General features: G+C 37.3%; 1 protein-coding gene and 1 pseudogene across 6 annotated transcripts in view; one reads left to right on the forward strand and one right to left on the reverse strand.

Moving 5' to 3' along the window:
• The window catches only part of BCAT1 (branched chain amino acid transaminase 1), a 73898-nt gene that overhangs the window by 33117 nt on the left and 15288 nt on the right, over window positions 1-25493 (forward strand). For all 6 annotated transcript variants that reach the window (XM_016119289.2, XM_016119292.2, XM_016119286.2 and 3 more), the window contains exons 5-8: window positions 385-504; window positions 12113-12276; window positions 18032-18174; window positions 23333-23418. In XM_016119289.2, the coding sequence (XP_015974775.2) occupies window positions 385-504; window positions 12113-12276; window positions 18032-18174; window positions 23333-23418 (513 nt within the window). The remainder of the gene's footprint in view (window positions 1-384; window positions 505-12112; window positions 12277-18031; window positions 18175-23332; window positions 23419-25493) is intronic.
• Window positions 16937-17055, reverse strand: LOC118614629 (annotated as a pseudogene).

The raw sequence follows: 25493 nt of genomic DNA on the forward strand, positions 1-25493 counted from the left end.
AGAACAGAAGCCCTTAAGTTTTAGTCACATGTTATCCATTTTTTTCCTTTCCCATTTTTGCTTTATGTCTCTTTTTTAAGAATTCTTTTCTTCCCTTAAGGTGACCATGATATGTATATATTTTCTTAAGTCTTAATGTTTTATCACACTTAAGTGTATAATCCAACTATAGTTGATATTTGGATGTAGTTAGAGGTAGGGATCCAATTTTTTATTTTCCCCATATAAGTAATCTATCATCTCATCATAATGTGTGTGTGGGGGAGAGCAACAGAAAACTTCTTGTATGGTTTTATTATTTCTTTTTAACAGTTCATGAGGATTGTTTCCTATTGTTACAATGAAAGAAAATTCCATTACTCATTATGTTTTTCATTCCTCCAGCGATTTGACAAGGACGAGCTTTTAGAGTGTATTCAACAACTTGTGAAATTGGATCAAGAATGGGTCCCATATTCAACATCTGCTAGTCTGTATATTCGTCCTACACTCATTGGAACTGAGGTGACAGCTGACTCCCTGTTTTGGGGTACTGTGGTGGGCAAGTTATTATTGTTTATCCTTGTGTGAAACTTGGAAGCAGCCCCCAGTGACATCATTAATGACTCCTTTCTCTTTTCTATTAAGACCACCCGTCAGCACACATTTTTTTTTTTTTAAAGGGCCAGATAGTAAATATTTTAAGTTTTCTGGGCCCATATGGCTTCTGTCACAACTACTCAACTCTACCATTATAGCCCAAAAGCAGCCATGGATCCAAACGTAAATGAGTAAAGGAATGAACAATGGATGAGGCCGTTTGCCTTTCCCCAATCAAGACTAACCATTATTTCCTTGGTTTACCAATGTAGTGCCTCTGGTCCTGGCAGTACTTCTTCAGGGTCAAGGCGATAATGGTTTTGAAATTTGGAGGAGGGAGAGCTGCTTCCTGAAGTCTTGGGATTACTTGGTAAGGGGAGGGAGTGGAGTGCTGGGCTCTCTTCCCCTGTAATCAATGAGTAGCGATCGCCAACAAAAGTACCGTGCTGCTGGTGGGTGGAAATTTGAAAAATAATTTTCTGTAAAGTTTACATTATTAAACAAAATACTAAACATTAATACAATAATGTAAAACATTTAAATTAAAGCATAAAATCATATCACCAAAAGATTTCTCATTAAGAAAGTATTTTGGCATTTTAATCAATATCTTCCAAAATATTTATTTATAGGGAGTTAAAAACAAAGAGAAACTAAAAGCTTGAGTGCTTCAGTCTATTGCTGATTATGTGTCATTGCTAATTAAGGTAAAATCTGAAATCATAATATTTAGATAAAGAACATCTACACAAACAGATTCTAAATTTTTACTTTATCCTACAAGAAGCTAAAATGATATGACTGTCATGTTCAGTACTGGATACCTAACAACCTTACATCTAAAGAACCTGGGGTTTGCTGATTTTAACATCTGTTTTATCCAACTTTACCCTATTTAGTAATTCTGGGCAGGTACAGCTGTATGAGCACACACAGACACAGACACAGACACACACACACACACACACACGTACACACACACACACGTACACACACACCTTTATTTCCTCGGTAATTCTGATAAGTGTACAGATGCCTTGACCACAGTCATAGCAAAATATGTACAACCACAAACTCATTCCTTTCATCGTTGCTCCTAGCCTTCTACTTTTTCAATTGATCTCAGTCCCATTTCATCCTATTTTCTCCATTAAAGAGGTGGTGGAGTGAGACAGTACTAAGTAAGTATCATTAGAAGGGCTGAGTCTGCTGGAAGGGACAGCTTCCTAGGCTGTCACCATAGATCTGCAAGCTACTGGCAGATTTGACTTTTTCAGCTGCACTCAGAGACAAACTGACTTTAGCTCATTTGGAAGTTGATTAATTCCTCATATTCAATGAATTCATGCTTCCTTACTGGACTGCCCCTATGTAAATACATTAATACATCTTTGGAGTTGAGCTCAACCAAAGAAGCAGTCTGCTTTTGGTTAATACCAGCTTCGGATGCACAGAATACACTTCAAATAATGTAGAAACATTTAAAATCACTTCACATACACATTTTCCCCATCCACAACTTCTCTGGGGAAATCTTTCAGTATGAAATTTTCCTTAGAGCTCGCATTTAAATATCTTGCTCCCAAATGGTGCGCCCCTTGACTTCTGGTTCACTACACAGGGGACTTAAGGAAATATGAATTTATAGACATGACTTTCTTTTCCTTTTATCACCTTTAAAATCTTTATATTGCTCATAATTTAACCAATAATCATAATAGTTCCCATGAAAGAATTCCCTTTATTCACTGCTTTTGTTTGTTTATACTTGTTTATACATCTTATCTTTTCTCTTCACAATTAGCCTCTATAAATGATGGAAGCTGAACAGATTTGAAAACTAGGTGTTACAGCAGCAATCTGTAATCATTAACTGGGGTTTTGCTCACACTTAATGTATTCTTTTGCAACCTTATTTGAGATATATATATATATATATGTATATATATATATATTCATTCCACTATTTAAAAACGATATTAAATTCTCATTTGCATAACTCTGTTAACATGTTTTATATTAACAGCCCCATTTTAGTATCTCAAACCTTGAGTCTGTTTTTAGAGATCCAGCTTATTTGCATTGGTTATGGCCTGCGATAAACAGCCTGTTATTTATCGGGCCACTCCTATCAGTGCACACCCTCTCGAGGCCCTTCTTGTCCATTTCAAGTTTACCACAGGATTGATTGTCGTTATTACACCTGGTTACTAATTATGCGCCTTAGTTCATGGCACTTACTGTCATAGGGCATATGAGATCCCTCTGCTGTTTTATTCCCTTCTGTCTTCATTTCCCACTCATCTCCTCTTCCCCGACTGGAAATCATTCACATATAGTGAATTAATAGTCTTTTGCTATGTATGTGTTTTAAAGTATCTCTTATTAGTGTACATGTGTGTAATTTTAGTTGATATAAATGATTTTGTCCTACAGATTTCATTTTGTTTCTTAACTTTTTCCCTCAGCACTGTTTTTTCATTTCTGTCCAGGTTACTGTGTTTGTATCCAGTCCATCACTTCTAACTGCTGCATAGTTCTCCATGCTGAGCATCTACCACACTCTGTCCCATTCCCTAACTGGGATTCCATTTCCCTGTTACCTCATATAAGACTGCAGTGAGCAGTTTGAAAATACACAACCCAGAAAATTATTGAAAAAATCATTGTTTCTGAGCATGATGCCCTAGGCCCATCTTAACTCTCCATCCCAAGAAAATCCTGCTGTTTTTCAGGAAAGTCCTGGTTCTTTTTGATAAAATATAATAATTCGGTTTATCATCATCACCATCACTGGCATTATGAAGCTCTGAGTGTAATTGTGCTCAGTGCTTTCTGTACACTGACTGACAACAACCCTGTGAGTGAGTGGGTGCTACTGGCATCATTTTAGAGATGAGGAAACTGAGGCCCAAAGAGGTTGAATAGGAACCCCCAGGTTCTTAACCTCTCTACTGCAACATCTTTAATATGTCAGCCACTGTGCTAGATTTAGGCACACAGTGCCGAGCAAACGTCACTTCCCTGCTCCCAGTCTGTGGCAAATCCTTTGTTATATAAATGTATCGCAAGTAGTTTTCCAGTCTATGGCTTCCCTTTTCACTCTCTTACCTGTGTCTTGGTGAACAGGAATACCCATTTTAATGTAATTATTTTTTCTTTATGGATTTTGATATTTATGTTTAAAAGAAATTCCTCCTTACTCTAAGGTCATACTTCTGTTTTAAAATTTTGCTTTTTCCGTTTAAATGAAATCCACATGGAAGTGAACTTTGTGTGAAGGACTCAATTTTATCTTTCTCCATATGGTCACTGAGTTGTTCCATCACTATTTATTGAGTTGTCTATCCTTTCTCCACTGCTTTACAGTGCCAGCTGTTGCTATGTCATGTTTCCATAGATGAAGGCTGTTTCTGGCTCCCTGTTTGTCCCTTTTCCCCTCTGCCCGCATTCCCATTCTTTTTTTCTTTTCTCTCTTTTTTTTTTTTTTACATAAATAGTATGCATACTATGAACAGTTTTGTTTGTATTACTGTTTTCGTGCTTGTAATTTGTCTTGAAGCACTTTCCATATCGGTAAACATGGATCTACCTTTATTTTTTCTATTTTTCTAGCTGTAAGGCATTCCATTGTACACATATTTCATACCTAATTGAATACAAGATGCCATACATTATAATAAGATATACCATTATTGTATGCACTGAAGTGGGAAAATATTGCCAATTAAACCATGACAGTATTTTCCTGATAATCTTGAGCATTTCATGAATTAATCATACCAGCCCTTTTTTTTTTTTTAATGTATGTTTTGTGAGGAAATCTGTGATTTCTCTGCCATCAGTTACCCTGCTGGGCTTGTGATAGGCATTTTGTTTTTTTGCATGTATCTTATGGATTACTTCCTACTGTCGGTCCCATTAGAAGACTTGTTACTTTGCAAGAAAATATTGAATTGCATTTGTTTAATGTTATTACACATCTTTGTTTCACTTCGTATCGATATCTGTCCTGCTTCTGTTCTTGTGCCTTTCTATGCGGTAACCTTTCTTTTAGTGCCAAATCATATCATAACTTTTTTTGAAGGTATTTTAAATGACAAGATCAGCATGTATAGCATTACCAGCACCCATAAGCCATGAACAAGTAATTTCAAGTCTGGCAATCCCAGCTTTGCCATGACTGCTGCTTAGCCAGTAGCAATCGCAACATGCTGAGCCCAGATTTCACACATGTTAAATTAATGTGAACAATAATGGACATCTTAGAATCTGTGTAATATGGTAGCATATAACCAGTGTCCTGTTGATCAGCCATTATGTTGCTATAACAAACATTAGAGCAGTTTTTGGTAAATCGAGTAAAGCAGAAAAAATAAATTTGGGAATCTTAAAAATGTAGGCTTTCTTGAAGAAATATATGTTATAGACATATCTCCTACTGCACATAAAGACACATATTCAAGGATATTTATTGCAGTTCACGCAATTTGCTGGTAGATTGGATGTGCGTTTAAGAGGAGAGATATCAGATTTTCCTTTGGACCAAAGCAACTAGATAGTGAGCGTTTGTTGGGACAGGGAAGAGTGAGGGAGAAGGTTTATTTTTGTTTATTTGTTAGCGTGATGGTGGGTGGAGTCAGTTTATTTTTCAGCATGGTAATTTAAGCTGGTGATATCAAATAGATGGGTAGATTTATAAATTGGGGGAGAGTTTGGAATTTAAATGATACATTTTAATAATTAACATCAAATGCCTTTAAAGCCTAGGGCCTGGGTGAAGTTATCTAGGGAAGAACTGTAGATAATGATGTAAAGATGAGTCTTTAAGCCCTGGGGCAAGCCAGCATTTAGAAGAAAGGGAGCCATATGGAGGATTCAGCTGAGTATGAGAAGTACCCTGTAAGGTGGAAAGAAAAACCAGAGAGGGCTTGGTGCACTTGGTGAAGAACATGGAAGCGATAATCAACTGTGGCAAATTCTGCCCGTAGGACCAGCGAGATGAGGCCTAAGAACCGACTCTCAGATCTGGCAATGCGGAGGTTCTTGGTGATATTGAGAACCATATTTCAGCCACGTGGTAGGGTTGAAAGCCTAAATATGATGGATTCGAGAGAGAATGAGAGGAGGGGAGGTTATCATGGTATGTACGAATTTTGTGAGAAATTCTGCTATACAGTGGAGCAGAGAAAGGAATGGATGCCTGGAGTGGGATATGTGGGTAAGGGAGTGTGTTTGTTTTAGATGGGAAATATTAAGGCATATTTTTAAGCTGATAGAAATGATCCAGAAGATAGGGAAAAGTGATTATTAAAATATTCAAAAGATTTCCCAAACTACTTCTATTGTGGTTCTACTTTTAAGGGTGATAGCATAAGCAGGCAGTGATATTTGACTAGGTGGAGGAACGTCCACACACCCCACCTTCACCTTGCCCTTTAGCTTATAGTTTCCCACACACACTTCTTTTGTAGACAACACTGTCTTTGTGAAAGCTCTTCCCTTGAGTGTGACATCCTTTCCCTTATTAGTGCCCTCAGGGTTCTGTTCCTTACTTGGTTGACTAAGGTGGGTAGGAGTTGCTAATTTGGGATCCATCTTGATGGCAGTTGTCGGCTCCCTATGTTGGTCTTATTTGTCTCTCTGAGGCTGAGCACCGTACTTGGCCCAGTCAATTGAACCAAGCATGTTGGAATCACGGTCTGAGTGCTGGGTCTAGCTCAGTGAGGAGATCCTGATTTTGAGGCCATTCCTGGCACAAGGAAAAGCCTCCTGTAGCATTGTCTTGTCATCTAGAAAAGGGGCTGGCAAACTTTTTCTGTGAAGGGTTAGGTAGCTGCTCAACTCTCAACTCTGCCTTTGTAGCACAAAAACAGCCATAAGGTAACACAAATGATTACACATGTTCCAATAAAACTTTTTAAAAAATAGACTACAGGCTGAAGTTAGCTTACCTTTGATCTAGAGTTATTTCAGAAAGGGAAATGAAGCATGGTTTTTTTAAAGGTGACTCAATTCTGGTTCCTCTTGAGTATTTCCCCATCAGGTGTTCTTGATTAGTTTAATAATCCAGGCTAAAATTTCTGTTTATGATTGAATTCAAATTTACCAACCTGGTTTTTTTAGGTCATCCACATAATAATCTTTGTCTTTTTCCCAAGTACTCATATTTTACAGTTCTAACCCTGAGTGTTGAAATTGGTTCTATGGTCATGTCTACAATCATCTTAATGTCATCTTAATGAGCTATGTGTTGGTACATATTGAATTTATTTTACTACTATTACTATTATCAGTTATTTATAAAGCAATAATAAAAATTGCAATTTGTAAAGTGCTTGAAAAAAGTCAGGCCCTGGGTGCCTTCCACAGATTATCTGATTTAATTCTTATACTAACACTGTGAGCAGTCATCACTGCCTTTACATAAGGTAAGACAGTTATATTCTTTTAGACTTTTTCATCTTATCTTTAGTTTTCTTTTAACTTGTTAAGATTATTCTCATTTAAAAAACTAAAAAAGAGTTGACTGCTCAGGATTTTTTTTTTTCTTTTGGTCAAGTGTTAAATCTATACTATCTCTCTCTTTGAATAGGACTGAAAAACAAATAAACTCAGCCCTATCTCTAACCCATTTTATAGCAAGCTTCAGAAAATTCTGAACTTTAGCTTCCCAGATGATATTCTTTCATTGTCTACATTTTAATTATTAGTCTAGAGGCCAGCACTAAAGGAAATCAGGCAAGAGACAAAGGAGCATTTTCTAAATGTTGTCAATGCAACATATTAGAATTAGCATAAGATTTTTATTAAATCAAAACAATTCAAGTATGGTAAACAGTCATGTAGGTTGTTTTCCTAGAAAACATCTTATTAAAATGGACAGTTGTTTGATAAATATTTAGTAAACCTGGTATAAAAATGTACGATGCTATGTATAGGGGACAAAGAAGATCTTGTACCACATGGAGTGAGTGTACAGATTAGCAAAAGGCGGAGGATTAAATAAGCAGTTGTAAGAATGTGTGATAACCATTTCACCTAAATGTAATAAAGTGCAGGTCGCTATAATAGCACATAACACAAGCACCTACATCCTTGTCTAGAGGTCTCATTTCCTGAAGTGACATTTAAATGATATTTAAATTGGCATTGAAGGGTTTATATTACATAGGGGAGGGCAGGGATGTCTTAGTTTACACCAGCTGCCATAACAGAACACCACAGACTGGGTGTCTTAAACACCAGAATTTCTTTTCTCACAGTCCTGGAGGCTGGACATCCAAGACCAAAGTGCCAGCCTGGTAGTTTCCGGTGAGGCCTCCCTGTAGGTCCCTACCCTACTTACTGTGTCCTCACAGGGCCTTTTCTGTCAGGGGAAAAAGAAAGGGGGCGGGGTGAGGAGCTGAGGCTCATCCTCTGGTGTCTCTTCCTCTTACAGAGATAACCAGCCCTATAGAATTAGAACTCCACCCTTTTGACCTCATTTAACCTTAATTACCTCCTTAAAGGCCTTCTCTCCAAATACAGCCACATGGGAGTGGGGTGGGGTTAGGGCTTCAACATACAAATTCTAAGGACAGACACATTTCATTCATAATGGGGAGAATGTTTAGAGGTAGCAAGGTGAGGAGGAAGAGAAAGGGAACAGGGTTCCCTGTGATTTGAGCATGGGATGCGTAGTGTGACTGCCAATGGGAAGGGAGGCCCCAGTCTGAGCTTTCTTCAGGTTAGGAAATTTCGGGGACGTCACTGTTTTTTTCTTAAACTTTGATATTGTAACAAGAGCTCTGAGTAGAGGATCTAGAGTGTAATTACTGTGAAGCCTTGGGCAAATCATTTGTTTTGAATGTCAGTTTCTCCTACCTAAAAATTATAATTGTTAACTTCCTAGATTATTGGATTACTGTCTCAGAAACCAAAAAGTACTATATAATTCTTGAAGTTTTTTTTTTTTTTTTTTAAATCTTTCACCAAACAAACTAGATTTTCCTACAAAAACAACTGCATGGAGTTGTTTCCCCTTTTGTGACACGCACTCAAGGCCCTGGTTCTCTTCACATCTCTTTGAGCACCCATCAGTCCAATATTCTTTACTGTTTTCTCCTCTAACATCTTTTTTAAAAAATGGCAAGATTAACAAAAAAGTCATACCATTTTTTTCCAAAAAATATTGCCCTGTTATTCCCAATTATGTTATTCCTTGTCTCTCCTATTTGCCTTGCCCAGGCAGAATTATTATTTAGTCTCCACAAAGCTCCTGTGCTTCTCTGCCTTCTGGGCTAAAACGTGTGATTTTCTTAGCTTGCCGAGCTCTTTCTACCATTGTTCAGATTACCGCTGAAATCCTGCCTTTATAAACTTTTGTGTGCTGGTGTTTTAAAAAATGATAATGTTTATTACCACCAGAAGGAGGAGCCCGGCATGGTGGCTGCCCTGGGCTCAGGGTATATGTGATCTGTGAAGAGATGGTGTTGGAGGTGAGGGGGCTGGAAGGAAAGTGGGTGGTGTGGAGACTTGCTTCCAGGCCTCCTCAAATATATTCCTGGAAACTAATAAAGGAGTCATGGCAAGCTACCACCATGCCACCAGTAAAATTAAGACATTCTTGTAAATCTAGCTGCTCATTGCTGTTGACGCCCAATGTCTTCATCATGCAGCAAGGACACCCAGGTCCTCTGGTTCTTCATGAGGGAAGCCAGTTCTGTACTCATGAAGGTCAGGGACTCAGTCTTGGAGAGATTACACTTGTTACCATCCTTTCCAGCATACTTTTGGAAAACATCAATCAGAGACTCGATGAACCCTTCGGTCTCTAAGGCTCGATATTTTTGCCACATTGGAGTAGAGTGAGGTGCAGAGGTGCCGGCAACTCTTATGAACTAATTTTCTGACTGACTCAGACATAAGTGGTACTTTTCACTGTGATGTCTCTCTGTTTTTCATCACACCCAGTGTCTTGTTATTACGTGCAAAATATATACATATTTAATACCCTCATATATGTATTTAACTGTGAGATATAATATAAAGTAAGAAGTGTCTATTGTTACACATCAGAATTTTAATTTCAAACTCATCGTGGTCCCTTGAGAAGTTATATACTCTGCACCTGAGATTTTATATTCCTTATTTTCCATGGGGCTTTTAAAAAGCCCTCTTCGGTTTCTTATGTATTACAATAATCAAAGAATTGGCAGAGAAGAATAAAAAATCAGAGTTTATAAAGAAATGAAACTTATTGAAATCGATTTATACAACTTGTCAGCTGTTGTCTTTCATATCTTCTCTATTTGCATGACTTTTACTTGATTCGATCAGAAGTGTACCTTGCCATGATAGAATTATGCTAATGCCATTTGATTAACATTTTATAATAGATGTTACTCATAATCGCAGCAGTGGCACAAATTCAAATTGTCTTCCAGGACAGAAGGGAGAATTAAGACAAAGAAAAAAATAATGGTTCCTGAGGGCAGAAACCCAATCACCAAGCTCTCTTCCTGATGCAGTTACATTTAATTCTCTCTTTTAAAGCATTGTGTTAGATCATTTTCAGTAAAGTCACAGAGTTATTTTCATGAAAAGACAATCAGTATAAGTAATCATTTAAGGATGAAGGTGACTAAGTTGTGATCAACACAAGTACTTGATGTACTCATGAAACATAAGTTAACAGTGCTTAAATTTTAGAAAATGAAATGTTAGTACACATAAACACATTCTCTCTCAGCATGGAAACACTCGAATCTGTAATTTACCTGTGTGCTAAGAATAAACGTATTACTGAAAGTTTATTGAGATTTTTTTCCAGAAATAGATTTAATTTATAGAATTATTCCCCATTTTCCATCTATGCTCTCTATACTGCCACCTAGTGGAATATATGGAAGTTTTTCAATTAAAATTGGGGGAAGGAAATGAATAGGATGAAATTTATCTCAGAAAAAAAATTTCCATAATGATGAGTTATTGTTACTTTTTTTTAGTACGATGTGGTTTGCAAAAAACGCTGGAGTTTAGAGTGAAAAAAGTCCAGACAATCATATGATAGCTAATAAAATTCTTATCAGATTGTCCATAAATAAGCTGTTTTATTCAGAACCTTAGGAGCTAGATAAATTACTGAGACTGTGTCCTGCACATCATATTTCTAAATAATGTTGAGAGGCTTCTTTTGATTCCTCAATATGAGGGTCCATAAAATTTTTTTAAATATTAAACTTTAAAGCTCCTCTGACAGGGAGGGATCATTGTACTTACTTAACTGATATTTTTATTAAAACTTGGAAAGAAGGTCATATGTGTACATTCTGAGGTTTTCTCTCCCAGACAATGAACCCCAAAGAGGTAAAAGAAGCTTTAAGTCTCTCACTCTTTTACTTGGGGGTAGCCCTGTTCAGCTACTATTAAAGAACAAACACACATAAGCCAAAAACCAAAACCTGTTGCTTGCTGACTAATTTCTTTAACTTGGTTACCTGTCATCCGGTGTCTGTCTGCCCTGTGGGCACCCAGGCTCGGTCTTCATATTCACATGAAATGCAGGTGGAATCACCTTCCCTGTCGGAACTGAGTCTCTTCTCATTCTTTCCATGACAGATTCCTCCCCTATCCAGTTTAGTTCTAGACTCTAGTGAAGACTGGACACATTTTATATCCCGAGACTCTCAATGCAATATTCCTGACTTGTTTTCTTACTTCCTGTGGTCTCGAATGGCACAGGTTGGCTCAGTGACCTTTTTTTGTCCTTGTGTGATATATGGCCCTCGAAAATTTCAGTCCCTCAGTTTTCTTCCTTAACAACTGACAGTAATTACTTATAACTGCTTTTGTGCTGAAATGGAATTTGTATGATTTTGCAGTATTGGCTAATGATTGTTTGTAGGAAAGGCCATCTTCTGTCTTTGTCATTCATGAGACAAGTTCCTGAATCCTTCATCCTTTGCCTTTTGGAGAGATGTTTATTTCGTTTGGTGTCTTTGCCTCTAGTAAAGCTCCACTTGCTATCTGGTACCTGTCACAGTGAGATCTGGTAATGGCACACTCCCCTACACACACCACCTGCTAGAGGCCCTTTCGTGTCCTAAACTAAGCATTCAGTGGTCTGAAAACAGAAGGGGAAGTTAGAGAAGCAAATATTATGTTTCACCCCCAAAGACTAAAATCATGTCTTCCCTTTTTCAATTTCCAGCCATTGCAACATGGAAAGGTGTTATATAGCTGCTAGTAGTTAAAAATTTAAAAATATACTTCTCTAAAAACCCTACTAACAACAACAACAACAAAATTGACACATTTGCTTTTTTCCTCTGAAATCAAAACAACTCAGAAAGCAAAGCAAAATGAAACTTAAATACTCCATTTTTGGTGTTTTCTTCTTAAAAGACTTCTTAAAAGGCTTTGTGTGACTTAATGTTAGAAGTGACAGACAGGTGGCCCTTTTGGGAGACAGTTACTGATCTATTTTAGATTTTAAGACTGGCGCCTACATGTTAAACTAAGAGTTGTGTGTACTTTTACTTTATTGCAGCCTTCTCTTGGAATCAAGAAGCCTACCAAAGCCCTGATTTTTGTAATCCTGAGCCCGGTGGGACCTTATTTTCCAAGAGGAAACTTTGATCCAGTGTCCCTGTGGGCCAATCCAAAGTTCGTAAGGGCCTGGAAAGGTGGGACTGGAGACTGCAAGATGGGAGGGTAAGTCAGTCTGCATTTCTGTCTAAAGGAGAGTTCCTCACTACCATTTTGGTGACACTTCATTTCAATACAAGTGCATATGTTAATATGCCCACCGTTATGCTCATTTTTGTTTTGTGTTTTTAGCTTTCAGTGTTTTTAAAAGTGCTAGTTGTTTAAAGGATAACCTGCGGCCCTTTATAAGGGAGAAACATTGAATGTTATGCATAGGCATGAATTAAAATACGTAACTAAAACAGGGAATTGGATCAGTGCTTTGAATGAACTGCCCTGGATGCTGGTCCTTTGGCTGCAGGCTGATGTCTGGCATTAAAGAGCATTTGGTGCTGGGCGGGAGCAAGGCCCTCAATTGGCTCCAAGGATTCCTCCCTGGGGAAGGTGCCTGCTTCACTGAAGTGCTGTCTTCATTGCCACAGATTGTAGCCATACCTGCTGCCAACTGGCTGAGGGACAGCCCTGCTTTGGCTTTGTCAGGCCAGTCTCATAGGCCATATGTAGCTGGCTGGAAATAAAAGAACATTTGAAAAGTGTTAGACAATTTCAAGGGTGGACTTGGCCGTGAATGGGGAATACCCCTGTGGCTGAACAGGAATAGCCGAGTTAATCAGCGTGGGTTTCTCCTGGTGTAAACCAAATGCTGATGTGTATCACATACCTGGGGCAGCAGCAGTCTTTGGAAGGTGACTCAGTGGCCGTCTTCTGGGCCTGGGTACAAACGTAGATTCAGGAATTCCTGGGAATCAGATGACGTGCTTCTGGAGTGTGAGAGAGACAGCGACAGCTGGCTCTGACCCCTCTGTGGTCTTTCTCTATTTTCTTGCCCGCCCCGCCTCTTCCTAAAAAACATTATAAAATTCTAAGTCCCATCTTCCCTGTTCCCAGTTTCAACAACTGCATTCTCTGAATGGATAGAGAAATTCTAATGGAGTTAATTAAACTGAGAAGTCACTTTTCCTTCTTATTTAGAGCACTCACTCCTTCCTATGTCCTAGGCTAGCCAGGTCGAAATGACTTTTATTTACTCTCTTAATTTCTTTTTTTACTCATTCAGACTTCTTCATATGCACCACTGCATAACATCTGTATTTTGTCGAAACTTCTCTTAGAGTGCACAAAGAAGTAATAATTTGAAATAGTTTTTCTTCTTTAAATCTTGCTTTCTAGCTCCCCCTACCTGCCTAGGGAAAAGATAACATGTGGACATTGAGAAATTGCAGGAAAATCTTTAGTTCTGGTATATAGGCAAGTTTGTTAGCATTATCACAGAATACATGATCACTATAGGACAATTAAAAACTAATACTTTATATTCACCAAGAGTGAACTCTAATGTTACTAGGGACTTTAGTTAATAGTAGGTGTATTAACATTGGCTTATCAATTTTAACTAGTATACTACACTAATGCAAGATGTTAATAATAAGAGAAATTGAAGTGGGGAAATAGGGTATATGGGAACTCTGTAATTTTTGCTCAGTTTTTCTGTAATCCTAAACTGATCTTAAAAATAAATTATATTTAAAAAAATACTTTGAGTCATTAAGCTCAGGTGGACCATGATCAGTGGAAGTTCACTTAAAATGTTTTAGAGAATATTGAATCTCATAAATAAAAACAAAAATGGCCAGTGGGAAGGCAGTATCCAAAGGATGGACTATTGTTTCCAGAAGTCCTAGAACTCTCTACTCCTATACTTCTAACCTGGAGAAGTGCAAGGGACACAAACGATTCTGCATCAAGTATCAACCTATGTAATTGGTGAGGCCATTTGGCGGCAACCTTAGATTTGTATATTATTGCTTATTCTCTAAACCGAACTAATTCAGCATTTCCTTTCCAAGCCTTTTTTAGGATCTACGTCACCCTAGACATTTTTAAATTCTAAGATTACTCCACTGTTTTGAAGCCATCCAAGATATTATCCTTTCATTTCTAAATATATGTGAGAAAAGTAATACAGTGGCACACAGCTGAAGTTCCTACACAGTGGTTCTCACCCGTGGGTGCAAACTGAAACCACCTGGAGAGCTTTACCAACTGCTGATACCTTGGTCCCATGGCCGGCAATTCTGGTTTATTTGATCTGGCATATTTCCTGAGCATCAGAATGTTTAAAATGTGCCCCCAGAGTTGAGAAGCCCTGAGCCGGACAGCTTGTTCTGACCCCTGTGATGAAGTCTTTCATCATAGGAACCTCTTTGTTCCCAAGCAATTTCTTAGGTTCTAAGTTAATTTGGAAAGAATTAGGCCTGCCCATCCTCCCACCTTAATTTTTTTTTTTTTCCTTTTTCTCTTGCACTCTCATTCTGCACTTGAGTACAAGTTTTGAAGTTAGAAAGACCTGGCTTAAAAATCTAACTGCCTCGTTCATGTTACTTAACTGCTCTAAGCCTCAGTTTCCTCATTTGTGAAATCAGGGTAATAATTCCCACCATACCTCTGAGGATTAAGTGAGATACTATAAAGCACCTAGGGCCATGGGTCATATAGAAAGCTCTCAGTAAATGTGGTATAACCTAGCAGTTAAAAGCATGGGCTTGGGAGTCAGAGATATTTGGGAGCCATGTTTTTATATTTGTGTGATCTTACACAGTTAAGTCCTCTTTTCCTGGAAATCCTCAAAAGTATAATCAAATCTAGGGTTGTATTAACATGATTCAATGAAATAATGGGGTTATGTACCTAGTGCCCTGCCTCACCTGGCAGGTAGTAACCTCTCAACAGACAGTTATTATGAGGCTTTCTTTGTTGTTTCGCCTCCTGGACTCTATCTTAGGACAATCAGTTGGATTTCACATAATATAATTTACTCTTCTGGAGAGATGTGTTTACTATCTCATCTCCCAACTATTTATTCTATTTTAAATTATATTAAATTTTTTTCATACAGTTTTCCCACTTTTTCATTTTTCTCTGACCTCCAATGCCACGTGTTTCTCTTCTGAATATTGGCAGCACGTGAGAGGGGATCCGTGTACCGTGGTCTCCCTCACCGTGTGGATATTAATAATGCAGTTTATAGCTAAGAGAGAATTTTGAGAAAAACATGTGTTTAGGAAAAACCGCCACCTATAGAACATCATAATCGGTAAAATAAGCACCAAACAAATAATAACTCGTTTTCCTCTCAGCGTGCTGAAACATTTAAGGTTTTTAATTCTTTCCTGCCCAAGTAGCTTTACATTGCTAACAAACTATAGTTTTTCATTCTTCCAAACTCTCAAAAGAGTATGTTTTTAGAAGCTTCTTCAAAAGCTAAATAATTCACACTGTGAAAATTCTTTTCTTTTTTTATCAAGGGGATTTACTTAGGAGAGAAATCATTTATTTCAAATATGGTAAAATCTTAACACTTGTGTCTGTGAACTAGAGAAAAGTCAATTATAATAGTTTTTTTTAAAACTTAATTTCACTAGGATACGAGGCTTATATAATCTGTTTTTTAGCTTTTATTGTTATTATTTTATTTTTAACACATAGCCCTATGTAGTTTATAAAGCAAGTACTTTTGTTTGCCAGATGAATTCAGTGAGGCAAAAATATTAACTGACTTGCTTAAGTTCACAAAATAGCTCAATAGTAGAAGTGCAGGAGATTCACCTAGGCCTGCTGGCCTCAAACCAGTGGTCTTCCTACTGGATCCCCACTAAAGTCTGATTTATACTTGTTATTAAAAAGTATTCATAATTTAACTCATTTATTGCCTATTTACCATCGATTCTGAATAAAGGTTATCTGACTTATTTTTATTAAACAGATAAAAAAAGAATGGTATCATCTTTAGATTAACAGAAATTTTACATTTTAATATGTGTATTTTGAAGATCTTTTAAATACATTTTATATTACCTTGATGTTTGTAAATGTTGTCATGCCCCAGGTTGCTATAGCCACGTAGTTTAATGCCTATTTCCCATAGCTTTCTAGAATATTTTGATTATTAGTTAATATTATTTCAGAAAACCAACTCAAACCATCTAAAGCAGAAAACAGATTGATTGGCTTATATCAGTAGGGTGGTAGCAGTGGGTTTGCTCAGGGCTCAAATCATGTTGCCAAGTTTCTTTTGCTCTCGTATGTGTCCTGCACCCCACACTCCTTCCCTCCTTCCTTGTTCCCTCCTCCCCTCATGTCTCATCATAGCTTCCATCTGCATGTTCGCCGAGGGCTCTCCCACTTCAGATGCCTTCTGTGAAGGCTGGCAATCATGGACACGATAGACCCCCTGCATCCTAGCAAACAGGACACCACTACCTCTTAAGGGGGAAAATGCGTCTTTCACATTCCATAGATTAAAATGAATGAGTGAATAAACTCAAAGAAGGATTTACATGAGCAGCTTAGATTACATGCCCACCCTTTAATTCAGTTGTACGGGGCAAGATGCTACGACTGTCAACCCCAGTGTAATGACTTTGCTCCACGGGAAGGGCCACAGCAAATACAGTGGGAAGGGAAGCAGTACGGATGAGGAATGGCAGATAGCCACTGTGCTACATGGCTCTTATGCTTAACTGACACTTTTGCTTAGACAATACTATACATTTTAATCTTGCCCAGACATAAAAGAGATCATTTCAAAGGCCTAGGTGGGTATTTTGTGGACATTAACATTGATGGTCGATAGTAGTTATTGGCTTTTTTTTTTTTTTTTTTTAAACGCCTACAGCACCTGGTATTCCAAGGTGGAATCCCATCCAAGCACTAACCAGGCTCGACCCTGCTTAGCTTCTGAGATCAGATGAAATCAGGCACGTTCAGAGTGGCATGGCCATAGACTGTAGTAGTTATTTTTGTATGCTTGATTGACTGCTTGTTTCTGTGTACTTCTGGGGCTTCATAGTCCATGGGTGGGTGTAGGGTTTATTTCCTAGACCTGCTTGTTATATGGTAATGCTTTCGAACTTGTTTGCAAATGTCCTCTAAAGACCGAGGAAACTGAACCAGGGGATGAGGAAGGCAAGCAAGTATTACATTTATTTGAGGACTCTTATGTTTTATTTTAAATATTTATTTATACCTTGTAATATACTCCAGAATTTTCCATTTAATTTTAATAAAAGATGAATTTAAGATATTACCAATATTATTCCAGAAAGATGTACCATTTTCTTTTGATTTTGAATAATCCAAGATGAGGAGTGCAGGTTGAGGAAAATGGGCTTTCAGAATTTTTTTTTTGGTTAAAATCAGGATTTTTGACATTCTGTTTCACCTTTGGGTAATTTAGGCATTGAGCATAGGCATTTCTTGGATATATGGAATGTCTCAGTTAAGAGAGCTCAGGCTTGCTGTTGTGCTACTTAATTGCTGTAACTTGATACAAGTTACTTCTCTAAGCCTCAGTTTCTCATCTGACTATTGGAATAATCATAGGGGCTGACTCATAGTACTGATGTGAGGCTTAAATGAAGTAATTCATGTAATATTGCTTGTTAGGTGGAAAAAACACAGTAACTTTAAACTGTTATTAACTTGGCTATTTACCTGTGTTCTCATATCTCTACTTTTCAAGTTAGAATTCCACAATTTCATTTTTCTCTCTCAAATGAGTGCCATTAGATCATTTAGGTTCTCTAATGACTTTGTTTAAATGTTACACCGTAAACTAGAGAGTATATACACACATATGAAAAACAGTACGTTGATTGACTACATACCCATGTGAATTAAAGACTTGAGTATTTTAGTATGGAAGATGGGGAGTAGGGGTTAACATATATTCATGATCAGTATGTTTCCTCTTTCTTAAAAGGAATTATGGCTCATCTCTCTTTGCCCTATGTGAAGCAATGGATAACGAGTGTCAGCAGGTTCTGTGGCTCTATGGAGAGAATACTCAGATAACGGAAGCTGGAGCTATGAATCTTTTTCTTTACTGGATAAATGAAGATGGAGGTAACCTATTCAGATTTCAGCTCCTTGCCTCCCCACACCCCTCCTTCCCCCCGCCCACCCCCGCCAATAATTTTCAGTGGGATTGGAAAGAAAAGAACTAGAACCTTAGAACAAGGGAATAACTACCACAGACCCAATGGCTAAGAACTACTGTGCTTTTGCTGTCCAAGTAGACACGAGTTTAGGTTTACAGAATTTTCAAAGGTTTCGTTTTTTGTTTTTTTGTTTTTTTTTTGATTCTAGATGTACTTATTTTTGAGATGTCAGTTTATGGAATTTAAATCTCCACAATTTGAATATTTACTACCTTATCCCTTTTGCTGTCTTAACATTTTTCTTATCAGAAATCTCTTGTATTTGGAGATAGGTCTCAGATGAATTCACTGGTCATTTACCATATACTAAGTTGTATTAAATGCTACAGTAATAAACATGGTCTACTGATTACTCTCTTGCTATAATTCTTTCAATAACTATTGCCCTTTATATGTATTTTGATAACATATCAGAAGCTTTCCAGATTTACTCTGGAGCTCAATTTGACTGAAGCGCACTATTTTTAAGAACATACTGCTCTATCTTGGGATTATATTTAGATCTTGATTCATTCAAGTCTATTATATGTCTACTATTAAAATCTACTTCTTTACTACCCTCAATGTTCCTTATCTCTCTTGCTATATTATTATATTATTATTAGTTGACAAAGACCATAATAATTAAGTAAAATGTTGGTAATGGCTGTGGCATTGAATTAAATGACCAATAATAAGGGAAAAATACAAACATTCATTTATTTCCATCATAATTTTAATAATTATAAAAATTTTTTAAAACACATTTTTAGGCTTGTTAACATTCTTAAGCTGTTCATTTTACAGTACTGGGTGTAGAGACTAGAAATGTAAAGTGTTAAGTTTCTGAATACTTATAAAGTCTCAATATTGGTTGTAATTAAATTTTTAAATGAAAATTTTATTTTAAAATACCTAGAGTGGCCTCTATCGCTCTTTTGTCATTTTGCTACAAGTAGAGGAAAATGGTGATTCAGATGTGGCTGACTTCAGAACTATGCACTAAGTCGAGCATTACTTGCAGAGATTAATAAGATGAGCCTTGTATTCCAGTCAGAGGTAGAATAAATAGAAGGTATGGTGAATACACCTTGTCCTGGGGTTGACCATAGATAATCCTTGGCATAAGAAAAGCCAGGTACAAATCATGCTCTTTCTTCCATTCCTGCTGTTTGTACTTGGCACAATTTAAAAACAAAATTTTTACTGGAATATTTGATTTCTAAGTTGAGTTATCGCATGTGACATATATCAAAAGCTGTGCTTGAAAGATGACAACCAGAGTTGAATTCTGCACCAAGAGATAATAGATTGATTTAACTCATTCTTCCCATCTGCCAACTCCTATCCTCACTCCCATCCAAAAAAAAAAAAAAACCCACACAACCCCAAATAAAAACAGTTACATCATATAGAAGTGGCAGTGTCATTATTTATGGATGGGAGATGTCAGGATTTAAGCACAGTCTGAATCAGAGCTGCATGATTTAACTGAAAACCCAGAAACAGTCCTGGTGAAAAATTACTCCTTATCCAAACAAAAAGCATGGACCATTTCCACCATGGCTTTTAAAAGTCAGAACAGAGTAGAAATGAGTGAATTTGTCTTCTGATTCTTACAAAATATACAAGACCTTAAGAGTTGTTGTTTAGATTATGGTTGCCTGTGACAACTTTAGTTTTAATGTGAATGTGTCCCTTCAATTTGAAGGTGTTCATGTAACAGATTAACTACAATTCGAGGTAAAGAGAAAGGAAATGGAATGAACGTTTGGACAGTACTATGAGAGAAGAGCGTTAGGAGTAATCTTTGGGCTAAAAGCAAAAGAAGTCATTGAAGTGACTCCATAGTGACTTTGACTTAAATCATGTGGCTTTAAAAAAATACAAAGAATAATAAATTGAAAATCAGCAAAATACTGATTTTTCACAAACTTTATCAACAGGAGGTATATGCAGAGTTCTTTTGGTAATAACCTGCCATCTTTCCATGAGCACCCACACTTACTGCTTCGTCTGAACAAGATGGCTGCCCAAGAAAGGTAGATAAAGTAGACGATCTGTGTTCACAGTACAGTGAAGTGCAGTGGCTTTATGTGGCACTTGGCCTGTGACTCATGTGGGTTTTGATTCCATTAACAGCAACCTGGTAGTAAGATCACACAGCCTCAAATCTTTTTTTTTAATCTGTTGGTGAGTAATTTAACACACGTACTTCTTTCCACTGTTGGAACAAACAGTTTTACATTGTACTGACACTGGAGCCACCTTGAGAGTAAGACTTAGTTGTGGTTGAGTTCAAAGTTAGTTTGGAAGAATGATCGAGGCAGTGAGTGTTGATGTTACTCAGTCCACTAAGAAGGGCCCAGGAGCCTTCTTAGATAACAAGGAATTACATCAACTTTGCTTGGAACACTCCTCCATCAGATGCCTGCAACATTTGCCGTTTTACTGCCTTCAGGTCTTTGCGTCACACAGCCAATTTTCAGTAGCTCAGCACTTTCCTTGAGCACCCTAATAAAAATTGCAAACTACTTCCCCACCTCTTAGCATTTATCACCTTTCCTCTTTTTTCTCCATAATCTGACATACTGTTTAACATAATAATTGTTTGCTTGTGCCCCTTAGAATGCAAATAGGGAGTTACACCACTTTTGTTCATAAGGTGTCCATAGGGTATAGATAGGCCAACTGCACATGGTAGACACTGAATATACAAATGCTCCTCAACTTATAAGTTGAAAATATCAATAAGTCGAAAATGCACTTAATGCACCAAATTTACTGAACATCATAGCTTAGCCTAGACTACCTTAAACATGCTCAGAATGCAATATCCAAAAAACGCTGGCAACACGGTACACTGTAGAGTATCATTTATTTACCTTTGTGATCACGTGGCTGAATGCGGCTTGCTGCTGCTGACCAACATCACAAGAGATATACCACATATTGCTAGTCTGGGAAAAAACGAAAATTCAAGGTATAGTTTCTACTGAATGCATATCACTTTCATACCATCTTAAAGTAAAAAATTTTAAAAATTATAAGTCAGACCGTTGTTAAATGGGGTCCGTCTGTGTGTTGAATAAATGAATAATTGTGCTGATGGCGTTTAGGGCACTTATGTAAACCACATTCCTGGTTGCTATTAGTGCTTGACTTTGGGATGCCACAGATAAATCCTGCTGATATTGCTTCTAAATTCTTCAGGTCCTAAAAGTGATTTCCCTGTCAAAAACGAGCTGCATTTATAGGCTCTGTTTTCTTCTTGTTGGGCAATTGAGCTAGTTCTGGCTCTCAGTAAACATGTTTGTGGTTGCAGAGGAAAATGAATATTTCTCACCCAAATGTTGTCATGTCATCACCTCTGTCTGGCAACCAGAGAAGCAGATGTTCTATTCCTTGACCTCAGGCTAGTGGTTCCAGTTGGGTGTTAAATACATTTCACAAAACTGAATTTGCACATGCAAGGCTGCTGTTTTTGTTTGCCTTTATGGTAGTCTTAAGAGCTCAGCAAGTTTAGCAAAGGTCCAATTCGGAGGCGCTGGAAGTATGTTTATCTGTATGTGTACGTATACTCACATACGTGTAGATCCATACATTCATATGTTTAGCTAGCTATTGCAAAACACATGTTTATTTTGAGATCAACATTTCTAAACATGATGAAAAGTAGCCCTAAGGACATTTCCAAGAACAAATTTTCCTCTTTCCAGAAAGCAATTTTCAACAGATAATTTTTAGACCCAGAATTCAAAAGAATTATATTGCTATATCCTAGCAAAGATGATTATTCATTTATTTTTTATTTAAAAACAACATACCACTCTGGGCCAGGCAGAGGGATGAATATAGCATTTGGGTTTTTCAGACAGCTTGGTTGTTGGGATGTCTGACGTGACCACAGTGGAGCAGGAAAGCCCAGACCACAGTATAAAGGGAAAGAGAAAGACCCCACTGCTGGGACACTTAAGCTCTGGTCCTGATTGTCCGCCATGTCACCAGTCTTGCAAGTTACTTATTTTTCTAGGACCTCAGTTTCTTCTATAATACAAGGATTGCACTAGGTGATCTCTAAAGCCCCTTTTATCTGCATACCAGTTTGGGGGAGCTCAGAGACATCAGTGTGACTGCTATATAGCTTTTGCTACCTTTCAAGCATACCTTGTGAGTTCTGTAAACACACAGTGGGCCACACATCATTTGTTACAAGGTTTAACATCTTTATAAAGCAATGATTTAAGGTTTGAATTTCTCATTGGGTTCCAATTCCTGGGTACCAGAGGTGGGGAGGTGAGGGAGATATTGCTTACTAGAGATTTCCTATTGTAAGGAGAGTGTGTGTGTGTGGGTGGCAGACCACACTGGTTCTTATAGATGGACCACCGTGCTAACCCTCATGGTGGTTAGGAATGCCTGAGGTCATTCTCAAGTAGACCAGTGTCTTGGCCTTGGTTCTTTTTTTGGTAGCCACATGCATGCTTGAATTTATCCTGAGCCCATTACATTTGAATCTCAGAGTGTGCCATTAGCAACTCCATATAGGATATGGAGACTCCACCAGTTTGAAAATTACTATAGAGAGACTTATCCAAGGGCAGTGTGGGAGCAGTGACTGCCCCAAACAAGAGCGGCTGCTTCTTGGGGATGGGCCCTCCACAGCTTTCTTAGAAGGTCTGGTGATGACCGGTGTTCCTGAGTAGGAGCCTATCTGCATTATTCTAATTACTAACCAGTTTAATCCACTGAAGTAAATTTCAACTTCAGAATTTTCTTCTTAACAGCATTCTGTAACTCTTACCTTTTGTTAGTGGAAAACCTTCTCAGTTTTTACTGGTTAAGGATACATTAAAGATGATTAGATGAGTGCCTTTCTTTTCTTTTTTCTTTTTATTCTCTTTTTTAAAAATAAAGATCTACCTGAAGTGTGAATTAATTTGGGAAATTCAACAATACAGAACAGCAGCATTATATTCATATTTATTGCTAGCAAAGTTTCAAGAAACAGTTTTTTAAAATGGCTATTGACATAAGGCATGGCTAATATAAAGTTTGAAAATATTCCAATTTCTAATTGACAGAAGAAGAATTGACAACTCCTCCGCTAGATGGCATCATTCTTCCAGGAGTGACAAGGCAGAGCATTCTGGACCTGGCACGCGAGTGGGTGGGTGCCTTTGACATGAACATTTATAAGCATGAGACAAAAAGTAATCAAAATAAGCCCGGCTTAGTGTTTAAATTATATGCTGTAGTTCCAACCAATGTCATCAATTTTTTAATCTTAACTTGAGTGTAAAGAAGTCTTCTAGAAGGACTATCTTGGCAAGACTATCAAATAAGTATTGTTTGTAGGGAGGGCAGAGAGAAACCGGTTTGTCAAGTTGTCCTGGTGAAGAAGTTTTCTAGTACTACTCTCGAGCTTTCTATCAAGTGCCTCCTACTAACTCCCCTGGTCTATACTTTGTGTGCTTCTGTTTAGACAGTTCTTAACTTTTCGAGTCTAAGTGTATTGTTTCCAAATGGCAATGATTCGTAGCTCTTCCCCTTCTCTGTTTATTCCACTGGAATCATCCTTGTCACAGAAATTAAAGAACTTAACTGACATAATTACTGACACAACATTACTAGTTCGGCTGCCTTCTTCTTCCCTTCTTCCTGCCCCCTGTTCTCCCAAATTCACATACACGGTTATTTTAAAATCAAAACGCTGGAGCAAATATAAAATTGTTTTCAGTAGACTTTCTGATTCATGTGACATAGGAAAGCATGTTAAACTATTTGGTATTGGAAATGACATAACACACTCAAGATAAATATTGAATGAGTTGGTTATCTGGCAAAAGTTCTTGGATGGAACTTGTGACCCATGTGTTAAAATGATGTCCAAGGGACATGAAAAGGCTTTGAGCATTCTGTGGTCCAACAGTACTAATGGGACAAATGTTTAAAAACACACACATTATCTAGGAGAGAATACCAGCACAGTTTCTCTGGAAAAGACTTTGGAAATAGAGGAAATGTGCTATAAATAATTCTACAAAACCTTCAAGTAGACAAGACCCAACTGCCACATGCTGGCTGGCACATTGGGCATGACATTTACAAACTGTTGGTATAATTTCAAACAGCTTGCCCTGTCCTAAATATGTTTGTAGTTGGAAAGATGTATTTTCAAAGCTCAGTAATTTTTGTTTTATTAAAGAAAAAATTCAACCAAGTACAGAAGGTTTGATGACAAGTTGCAAGTAGAAATGCTTTCCCACACTAATGATTTGCTAGCATGAAAAATAGGTTATTGTGGAGGAAGTTTTTTCTTGACTCCTTAGCTATAATTTATTTTAAAAGCTATTTTAAAACAGTGAGACATAAATGCCAAGAGGCATGTGGGGGGTTACTATTACTTGCCAGACAGGGGAAATTGTCCAAAGATAAGTAAGGGTGAACAGAGGAAAAACAATTCTGTTTATTTACAAGATTTTTTTTTTCTTTTCCAGAACACAGAGCTCAGCTTGTTTTCAGTTAACTTGGCTGATTTTCTGGAATTTATTTATTTACCTTTGAGCAACATAATTGCAATTGCGGGCTGAGATAAATTGAAACTTGCAAAAAGCCATATTTCTATTGCAGGCAGGCATATTTTCCTACCCTTCTAAATATACTTACAGCATGATGCATTCTTCTTCTAATGTTTTGAATCTTGCCAAGGGCTGTGATTTCCATTTTTATCTATTGTGAATTTGTAGGTTTTAAAAAATACTCTCTTATTTAAAAAATCTATTCATTCTTTTGTTGCCTCTTAATTCAAATAGCCTGTTGACAAACTTTGAGTTTTAACCACTAACATAAAAGAATGAGAATTAAACAGATTAAAGAATGAGTATTAAACAGATGGTTTTAACAGATAACTTAAAAGCATTAGATTTTTTTTTTCATTTTCTGTCCTTGAGCAAATAAAATGTTCCAGTAGTTCAGCAGAAGTTGATGAGGTTATACGGATAATTCTATGATGAAACTCAATCTATTATGATACTAAGGAGAAGAAAGAAGATTACTGCTGTAAAATCAACTGGATCAGTAAATTTAGAAAGAAAAAATATATAAAATGTAATTTCTCAAATAAAGTCCAAATATACTTGTCATGTTTTAAATTAATGAAATATTTCAGATATTTAAACTATATCTGTTTTTACTCCATAAGACACAGTGGAAAGAGAAGCAAATTTGGAGTGAGTCATATCA

The sequence above is a fragment of the Rousettus aegyptiacus genome, unplaced genomic scaffold (assembly GCF_014176215.1).
Source record: "Rousettus aegyptiacus isolate mRouAeg1 unplaced genomic scaffold, mRouAeg1.p scaffold_m13_p_2, whole genome shotgun sequence".
Lineage (NCBI taxonomy): Eukaryota > Metazoa > Chordata > Mammalia > Chiroptera > Pteropodidae > Rousettus > Rousettus aegyptiacus.